General features: G+C 34.7%; 1 protein-coding gene across 2 annotated transcripts in view; it reads left to right on the forward strand.

The window, feature by feature from the left end:
• Positions 1-6,463, forward strand: part of LOC114337596 (iodotyrosine deiodinase 1) — a 46,465-nt gene extending 40,002 nt beyond the window's left edge. For both annotated transcript variants that reach the window (XM_050661067.1, XM_050661066.1), the window contains one exon: positions 1,488-6,463. In XM_050661067.1, coding sequence (XP_050517024.1) covers positions 1,488-1,670 — 183 coding nt within the window. In that variant the 3' untranslated portion in view covers positions 1,671-6,463. The remainder of the gene's footprint in view (positions 1-1,487) is intronic.
• Positions 6,464-10,884: the final 4,421 nt, after the last annotated feature.

The raw sequence follows: 10,884 nt of genomic DNA on the forward strand, positions 1-10,884 counted from the left end.
GTCATAATTTACTTATTCCCAAATTTTGGTGCACTATCTCGATCAAGAACCTTCAAGAAGAACCTTCAACCGTGACAAGAAAATTGTCACGTCACCTTATAACTTTTATATTCACCCCTGCCCCTCCCCTTTGTCTCCCAAGCAGCGTTCCGCCCGTGGAGATTTTACTTAGTTATGTCATGACCTACTTATTCCCAAATTTTGGTGCACTATTTCGATCACAAATATCAAAAAAGAACCATTCTAAGTTTTATATTCAACATATCTCCGTATAGGATGTCCATATTACTTATCACGAGCAAAATCCGCTTCTATCTCTCCGACTATTTGTTGGTATTCTGTCGGTCGGAATTATGTTTGTGAAAAAGTTTTTGTGTATTTCCCGCAATGTAATATGAATTCGGTATGGATCACTGGGAAACCTAGGGCTTTTTCCGGAGTATACGGGATGAATACGTGTTGACTCTGTATTAGGGACAGAAAAACACAAATCATAGTTTGAATATTGTAAAGATATCACGGCAAGCAGAATTTTCTTTTTATTCAAAAGCAGGTTGGAGATTATCGATAAATCAATTGAAAAGCTTGGATGCCTATAATGAAGATATGATAATAATATCTAGAGTTAAAATTAAGTACCTATCGTATTACAAACAAGCATATTTTTAACATTTTTTTTAAATAAATATTTTAATTAAAAATCCGAATTCATGAACAAAAACAAAAAACAAAATGCTTATAATCTAGACTTCCCTATATGTTGAAAACTTTTATTTTTTTGGGGCACTGTTTGAAAACTACCCGTAATCAACAAGTACCCCGGGTTCGAAAGTAAATAAAAGTCTCTTTATGAAAAGAAACCTCTATTTATCTAAATCAGTTTCTAAATTAAAGTATAAAAGGTCGCCCAAAAACGAATGACGAAAACAGTGTATTTCAAATGGATCTGGGTGTTTATGTTATGATCATTACTCAATGCTTTGAACCTCTTTAATAAAATGATTTAATAAAATGGACGACTTAACGCCTTTGAAATGTGGACCTATAGAAGAATTATGAGGGTTTCATGGGTAGATAGAGTTACGAACAACGAAGTACTGAGGAGAATAGGTAAAGAGAAGGAAGTTGAACTTACAATTACAGAAAGAAAACTACAGTATCTCGGACATGTGATGCGGGGCGAGAAGTATGGCATCCTGCGACTCATAATGCAAGGAAAGATATATGGCAGAAGAAGCATCTGAAGAAGACGAATTTCATGGCTGAAGCACCTGAGAGAATGGTTTGGATGCAGCTCAAAACAACTATTTAGAGCTACTGCCTCAAAAATTAAAATAGCTATGATGATTGCCAACATCCGTAGCGGAGATGGCACCTGAAGCAGAAGAATCCGCACATCAAACAGACAAATGAAATTAATACAATATTTAAATAACTCGAACAATTTTTGATTCAATTAAAAAAAACTTTTATTTTTAAATTTTCAGTATGCTGGTCTAGTATCCCTAACCTCGACACCTCTCAACTGTGGTCCAGCATTGAGAACCCTTCTGGACAGACCCAATTCCGAGAAACTCACGCTTCTAATACCAGTGGGTTATCCAAGAGAAGATTGCCTGGTACCGGACCTAAAACGCAAAAGTTTAGAAGACATTTTAGTAAAGTTTTAAATATGTCACATTTGTGAACGATTTGTTGAGTGTGTAAATTTTTTATATACCTGAGGATATATTATGAGGATTTTATATACCTCCATAGATTCTGACGGTATACATTGGTGATACTTATGCACAATAGTTTAAGATGGTTTTTGAAAAAGTACAAGTTTTAAATGAAATGTATATTGTGTAAGTATATACACCCATACCTCGCTTTACGGCCTAGATACGTTCCAAGAAACATGGCCGCAAAGCGAAATGCCGTGTAACGAATCAATTATTATAATACAAATTCATAAAAATTTAATGGGATCGGTTCCAAATTTGTTAAATATTTAAATCAAAAATACATACAAAAAAGCACATACACTGGTATATAAAATAATATTAGATTCCAGAAACCAAAAATAATCTACAAACTCCAAGCTGTCTTGTTGTATCTCCATACAACGGGTAAATGATTTTTATTTAGTCCTGTAATAGTCCTTGGATTTTTGGACAAATTAGAAGTGGTTTTAGCTTAAAATCACCAGGCATTTGCACCAAGTAGCAAAGTTAATCGTTCTTTAGACCATTTATAAACAGGCGCAGATTTTTCGGTTCTCGAAATGTACGTGCAATCAGGCATTTTCTTCCAACAAAGTCCTGTTTTGTCTACGTTAAACACTTGTTCAAGTTTATAACCACCTTTTTCTATAATCCCCTTTAAAATGTTAAGATATTCCTTAGATGCGGCCTCATCTCATTTTATTTTCAAATTATGCATAAACAAGTGGAAATAGAAAAGAGTGTGCATCGAGATTGCGTTTGCTCGAGAATGACAACATGGGGCCGTTATAGCGAAACATTTTAGGCCGTAAATAGCAAAATGCCGTATACAGAGCGGCCGTATAGCGAGGTATGGGTGTATTTGTTATTTCTTTGATGTATTTAATGATTGAAAAAACATTACCTACAAAAGAATACTCAAAATGTTTTTTAATTTTATAAGCATCTGAACTTTGCCATTATTACTAACCTTCATTGATTACCAAGAGGGGTGTAAATGCACCCCCAATTTTTATTTTATTTATTCACATGTTTCGAGTGGCTATAAAGGGTTAAGTGCAATTAAAAAATAGACATACTTTTATACCTCAAACATTTATTATTTACATGAAACTACCAAAACAAAGGTAAAATGGGTCAAAACTATTGATCAAATAAATTATGTTATTATTAAATCAATAATGTAATCATCACACTTATTCCACACAGTTTAAATTTGTAAATGCTTATACATTTATACAAATTGACTGCACCTTATACACTTTAAAAATTTTCTAAATAATAACGCCACTGTCTGCTCATCACTTGGGGCAGTCATTTTTCTCTTACAATTAATTCTTGCAGGATTAGTGCAGTCACTGAAGGTTTTCACCTCCGATTTCGTTGAACCTCCATCGATTTTCATGAAAATTGGTGAGTAGTTAGAGGATACCTCAAGGAACAAAGGTGACATGATGTTAACTTGCGCTTTTACCCTGGGGGTGGATGCCACCCCTTCTCGGGGGTGAAAATTATTTCATTAAAAATAATACCACAAATCGATAGAGGGACAAATTCTACGCAAAATTTGTTATATAAAGTTATTAATATAAATCAATACTTTTTGAGTTATTAAAGATCGAAGATTTTATTTTTTTCTTAAAAAAAATGCATGTTTTAAAGCTGTTATTCACGTATAACTCAAAAACTATAAGCTTTTGCAAAAAAGTTATTATTACCAAAATTAAAGAAAATAGGAAATTGAATACAATTTCTATTTAAAGAACCTGAGACCCCTGAGACCTCTCTTCCATGGTGTTGATATCGGCGTTATCGAAATGCCTCCCACTTTTGCAGGTAAATATTTTCTTACATGAAATGCCTCCCAGGTACAATCGAAATGCCTCCGCTTCGTTAATCATTTAAGCTGATATTTTGTCTATTTAATCTCTGTATAATGACACAATGTTGCCAAATCATAATTTAAATAGGTAGTATCTATTTATTTTGATTTTTCTAATTCTTAATGCAGTGTAAATAAAAATTGTTTCACATAAATAATTCATAGTAGGTACGACATACATATTTCTTTTTAGAAAAGAAAGTTGTTACCCGACAATCTAATATCCAGCTTTTCTGGGTAATTCCAATTCCGATTCTAATCTCTTCCATATTTATAATTCCATAAATATAGGTACTTTTACCTTAATCTTTTTGTTTGTTTATATTCTCTGGGTATTTTCTGGGTAATTCCAATTGCGATTCTAATCTCTTCTTAACGAATCCATGAATAGGTACTTTTACCTTAATCTTTTTATTTGTTTATATTCTCTTTTGTAAATTGTGCTAATGGGCTAAATGTTGTAAAAATACTTGAAAGATTAGTTCCTGCATCAGTCAGTTTGTCTTTTTGAAGCTGTAGCTAAGCTCAAGTTTGTCTATTTGTCAGTTCGTCGATTTCAAGATCAAATTGTGTTTAAGTTATAACATCCGAAATAATGGAATCAACGATAAGTGTCAGTCAAAAGGGTAAACCTTTACTATATATCAATTGATGGTTTTACATTCGGTTTTCAAAAAATGTTGGCCAAAGATACAGTAATACGGTGAACATGTACTAAAAAAACCTGCAAAGCATTTGTGAAAACACGGGGATGTGAAAATACTATAATTGAAAATTGAATCAATATTAGATCATAACCACGAGAAGTTGTCTGCCGAAGTTTACAATAGAAAAACCGTAAGCAATTCAATAAAAAGAGCAGCCATGGAAGATCTCAGCGAAAAACCAATGAAGCTCATCTGTAAAGAACTTAAGAAGATAAATATAGAGACATTTACTATCAATGATATCAATAGGGTGAGTCAAAATTTATAGTATGCTAGAACCACAAATTCTTTAATTAAACTTCCCAAAAATATATCTGAATTTCATAAAGCTCTCGATTCATCTTCTATTATTAGATACAAATAGAAATGAAAATTTTTTAATTAAAAATGACAAAGATAATCATATTGTTATATTAACATGTTTTTCAAATCTTCGTTTTCTTTCGACTGTTTGTAATGGTAGGGGAGCAAAGTATGCTAAATGTGCAGTCACTCGAGCGCTTTGGGGACCTATTGGGTTGTGAAGAGTAGGTCCTAAAACCAAAAAAAGTTAAGTAAAATTTTCCCTTTTAGTGGGCGCTTGTCATTTTTTAATTTAATTTTCCATTTCCAACAATCGTTTTTTCCGATTATAACGCCATCTATCCATAATTCGAAAAAATATTTCGAATAAAAGTTACTTATTTTTACGTAAGGAATCCAAATATGCAATAAAAAAATGAGTGTTCCTATTTAAGATTTTAAAGTAACCCCCACCCCACCTCCGTGGGGGGTGGTGTTTGGTGGCATTCGATAGATTTTTCAAAAATATTGAATAAATGTATTTTACAGTTTTTCGATCTGATGTTCATTTCGCGAAATATCGTGGGATTAGTAATTAAAATATTAAATTTACCCCCCTCCCTCACCGTGGGAAGTCGTGTTTGGTATCATTCGATAGATTTTTAAAAAATACTGAGAACATATTTTTTAGTTTTTCAATCCGTCATTTATTTCGCGAAATATTCGCTTTTTTCTTGTGAAACTTTGGGACTCGGCCATTTCCTTACGCCCGGCTCAAATCGTCAGATTTTTTAAATATACACTCTTTTGCATGTACTTAACTTACCTTATCTTAATCTGACAATTTGGAGTTTTTTTAAGGATAGATTTTTTTTTCGGGCTCCCCTTAACGAACCCCCTGTGTTAAGAGCCAATATATGGTAGAGGTACATCTACAGGGTACCAGGTTTCTCCCCATATGATAATCTGACGCGCTCGAGTAACTGCAAAAATCCCCGCTTGGGCTCCCCTACCATAATAATTGGTATGTTGACGGAACTTTTGAATACTGTCCTCGTTTTTTCACTCAATTGTTTAGTATACATGGCTTGAAAAATGGACATTATATTCCTCTTGTCTTTTGTTTACTTCAAGATAAAAAGTTATCTTCATATTATCTCGCTTTTAAGTATATCATAGAAGAATGTTTTAAAATTAATTGTCCTGTATCCCCTAAAGTAATAACTTCAGACTTTGAAATTTCCATTCATAATGGTATTCGTATGGCATTACCTGAAGCAGATCTTCATGGATGTCGTTTTCATTTGGGTCAGGCATGGTATAGAAAGGTAAAGCACTGGGATTAGCTCCAGAATACCAGAAAAAAGGTGTTGACTCAACCGATATTACGCATGTTCTGATTTATATTTTTGGTCTTTCATTCTTACATCCTGAAGATGTTAGTGATTTTTTTGCTATAGATTTGGCAGAAATTAAACCAGTCGATGAAAGAGTCACCCAGTTTTGTGATAGTCTTGTTGATAATTACATATCTGAAAATTCGACATTTCCTCCACATCTCAGGGCTGAGCACTCTTCCTCCTTACAAAGAACCACAAACCCATGCAAAAGTTTTCATTTCAAGTAGGTATAATGCTTCTTTCTACTGCCCTCATCCTAACATTAATAATTTTATTGATATAATTTTACAATTTCAAATAAATACCTACATTAAAATGAATTCTGTTTCGACACCAAAAAAAATGTTGCTGAAAGTACAGCAAAAATAAATTTTCTAAATGAAAAAATTTAAAATTAAGATAATGTAAAATAAATAGATTAGAATTTGTCAAAGTAGTATCATATAAATTTAGGAAAAATATTTTTGAAATTTTATATTTCTACAAATTTTGTAATCTTTTCCAAATAAGTTGTTTTGTGATGTTATTTTTAATAAATCTATAAAATACTTATTATGTTTTTGTATTTTTTGTTAAATTATTAATAATAAAAAACAATGGTTATTAAAAAATATATATTATAATGGTTATAAAACTAATTATATAATATGTATAAGTTTATAAGTTAGTTGAAATATATAAATACCGCCTAGTGTCAATAATGTTTAATACATAAAGGTTGAAAATAAAATAAATTAAATAACAAAATACCAATTTTGACAAAAATTTACAAAGGGACGAAGATGTGGCAACGTCTCACCTTCACATAAATATTAGAAGCGTGCAATTTATTTAAAGCTTGGGAGGCAATTCGTATGTGACCATTTTAGCGACAGGTAAGAAATCCTATTTCGGGAGGCATTTCATATGCGGCCGTTGATATCTTGGTGGAAGCGTTCCCCTTGTTCCTCAGTAAGGTCTCCAAGATTTTCTGGGAAACGGTCTAATTGCCTGTAGAGGTAATGAATTTTAATACTCATATGACAACCGTGTTTGTTAATATTGTTAAGCATTTCTTCCACTATATTCCGGTAATTTTCCGATTTATTGTTTCCAAGAGAATTTTTCACAACTTTCACAAAAGAGCACCATGCATTACATTCAATTTCAATCATCGATTCTGTAAAACGCGAATATTTATAAGTTGTCGTATCTGATGCCCATCAAATATTCCGGCTTTCAATTTGTCTTTACTAAGTGCAGGGAATTTGCTGGACAAGTATTCAAAACAAGGACGATTCTGGTCTAAAGCCTTTACAAATTGTTTCATCAGCCCTAGTTTAATATGTAACGGAGGTAATATTATCTTCTCTCAGTCGACCAATGCTTCGTTAACTACGTTAAGGCGGAGATACATATGCGCTCTGCTCGGTGTGCGAGCCGCTCGCGCGCGGCGTATTCGTCAGATTAGTACGTGTTTTCAAGTGACGCACAAATGGCACGCACACGGCGCACCACGATCTAAATTCTGTCGGTTTTTCAACAAACGCTTTGATGGTTCGCAATACATATTTGGACGGGTTTGCGAGTGGTTTGTTGGTTTTGGCGCGCATGAGTTGAATATTTGTTAGTAATGGAATGGTCGGAACTGTCGGAAGGAAATTGATGTTTACCGTGGAAAATCATTATTGTGGGATCCTCAATAAAGAACCATTTAATTTAAAGAAACAACTTAAATCCGATCTGAACGGAAATAGAAGCTGAAATAAAAAAATGTACATGCGGACCTTTTTAAAAAATGTTAGTTCATTGTTGTACTAAAAATAACATGTATTAAAACTAAAGATTTATTATTTTATTTGGGCATAAGCCACAATTCGAGTTTGAAATCAAGTTTACTTGACCTTTCGACTTTCACTTCGGAAATAGTTATCAATATCAAAAAAACATTCATAAGCAGATATATATTATGTGTCACCGGAAAGCGAAATAGGTAACGCACGACTTGGAGAACCTATAGTTTTCTAACTTCGTGTCTGGTGAAGCAACGCAGTTGAAACAAGCGGATATATTATAATTGTGTCACCGGAAAGCGAAAAAGGTAAGGCACAACTTGAAAGACCCAATAGTTTTCTAACTTCGCTTCTGGTGAAGCAACAGAGTTGGAACAAGCAGATATATTATAATTGGGTCACCGGAAAGCCAAAAAGGTAACGCACAACTTGGAAGACCCAATAGTTTTCTAACTTCGCTTCTGGTGAAGCAACGGAGTTGGAACAAGCAGATATATTATAATTGGGTCACCGGAAAACGAAAGAGGTAACGCACAACTTGAAAGACCCAATAGTTTTCAAACTTCGCTTCTGGTGAAGCAACGGAGTTGGAACAAGCAGATATATTATAATTGGGTCACCGGAAAGCCAAAAAGGTAACGCACAACTTGGAAGACCCAGTAGTTTTCTAACTTCGCTTCTGGTGAAGCAACGGAGTTGGAACAAGCAGATATATTATAATTGGGTCACCGGAAAGCCAAAAAGGTAACGCACAACTTGGAAGACCCAGTAGTTTTCTAACTTCGCTTCTGGTGAAGCAACGGAGTTGGAACAAGCAGATATATTATAATTGGGTCACCGGAAAGCCAAAAAGGTAACGCACAACTTGGAAGACCCAATAGTTTTCTAACTTCGCTTCTGGTGAAGCAACGGAGTTGGAACAAGCAGATATATTATAATTATGTCACCGGAAAACGAAAAAGGTAACGCACAACTTGGAAGAGCCTATAGTTTCCTAACTTCGCTTCTGGTGAAGCAACGGAGTTGGAACAAGTAGATATGTTATAATTGTGTCGTCGGAAAGCGAAAAAGGTAACGTACATCTTGGAAGAGCCTATAGTTTCCTAACTTCGCTTCTAGTGAAGCAACTGAGTTGGAACAAGCAGATATATTATAATTGGGTCACCGGAAAGCCAAAAAGCTAACGCACAACTTGGAAGACCCAATAGTTTTCTAACTTCGCTTCTGGTGAAGCAACGTAGTTGGAACAAGCATATATATTATAATTGGGTCACCGGAAAACGAAAAAGGTAACGCACAACTTGGAAGACCCAGTAGTTTTCTAACTTCGCTTCTGGTGAAGCAACGGAGTTGGAACAAGCAGATATATTATAATTGGGTCACCGGAAAGCCAAAAAGGTAACGCACAACTTGGAAGACCCAGTAGTTTTCTAACTTCGCTTCTGGTGAAGCAACGGAGTTGGAACAAGCAGATATATTATAATTGGGTCACCGGAAAGCCAAAAAGGTAACGCACAACTTGGAAGACCCAGTAGTTTTCTAACTTCGCTTCTGGTGAAGCAACGGAGTTGGAACAAGCAGATATATTATAATTGGGTCACCGGAAAGCCAAAAAGCTAACGCACAACTTGGAAGACCCAATAGTTTTCTAACTTCGCTTCTGGTGAAGCAACGTAGTTGGAACAAGCATATATATTATAATTGGGTCACCGGAAAACGAAAAAGGTAACGCACAACTTGGAAGAGCCTATAGTTTCCTAACTTCGCTTCTGGTGAAGCAACGGAGTTGGAACAAGTAGATATGTTATAATTGTGTCGTCGGAAAGCGAAAAAGGTAACGCACATCTTGGAAGAGCTTATAGTTTCCTAACTTCGCTTCTGGTGAAGCAACTGAGTTGGAACAAGCAGATATATTATAATTGGGTCACCGAAAAGCCAAAAAGGTAACGCACAACTTGGAAGACCCAATAGTTTTCTAACTTCGCTTCTGGTGAAGTAACGGAGTTGGAACAAGCAGATATATTATAATTATGTCACCGGAAAACGAAAAAGGTAACGCTCAACTTGGAAGAGCCTATAGTTTCCTAACTTCGCTTCTGGTGAAGCAACGGAGTTGGAACAAGTAGATATGTTATAATTGTGTCGTCGGAAAGCGAAAAAGGTAACGCACATCTTGGAAGAGCCTGTAGTTTCCTAACTTCGCTTCTGGTGAAGCAACTGAGTTGGAACAAGCAGATATATTATAATTGGGTCACCGGAAAGCGAAAAAGGTATCGCATGACTTGGAAGTACCTATAGTTCTCTAATTTTGTTTCTGGTTGTAGGAACAAGCAGATATATTATGGTAGGGGGGCAAAGTATGCTAAATGTGCAGTAACTCGAGCGCTTTGGGGACCTATTGGGTTGTGATTAGTAGGTCCTAAAACCAAACAAGTTAAGTAAAATTTTCCATTTTAGTGGGGACTTCCCATTTTTTAATTTAATTTTCCATTTCCAACAATCTTTTTTCCGATTATAGCGCCATCTATCCATAATTCAAAGAAATGTTTCGAATAAAAGTTGTTTATTTTTATACAAACAATCCAAATCTGCAATAAGAAACGGGGTCTACCATTTAAGATTTTAAAGTAACCCCTAACCTACCTCCATGGGGGGTCGTGCTTGGAACCATTCGATAGATTTTTCAAAAACATTGATACAGTGTATTTGCAGTTTTTCGATATAATGTTTATTTTGCGAAAGATCGCGGGATTTGTATTTAAAATTTTAAATTTACCCCCACCCCTCTCCGTGGGGGTCAAGTTTGGTATTTTTCGATAGATTTTTGAAAAATATTGAACACGTAGTTTTTAGTTTTTCAATCTGACGTTCATTTCGCGAAATATTCGCTTTTTTTTGTGAAACTTTTTGACTCACCCATTTCCGTACGCCCCGCTCAAATCGTCATATTTTTAAAATATAGACTCTTTTGCATGTACTTAACTTACCTTATCTTAATCTGACAATTTCGAATATTTTAAGGATAGATTTTTTTTTCGGGCTCCCCTTAACGAACCCCCTGTGTTAAGAGCCAATATATGGTAGAGGTACATCTACAGGGTACCAGGTTTCTCCCCATATGATAATCTGACGCGC

This window comes from Diabrotica virgifera, chromosome 9, assembly GCF_917563875.1.
Source record: "Diabrotica virgifera virgifera chromosome 9, PGI_DIABVI_V3a".
Classification (NCBI taxonomy): Eukaryota; Metazoa; Arthropoda; class Insecta; order Coleoptera; family Chrysomelidae; genus Diabrotica; species Diabrotica virgifera.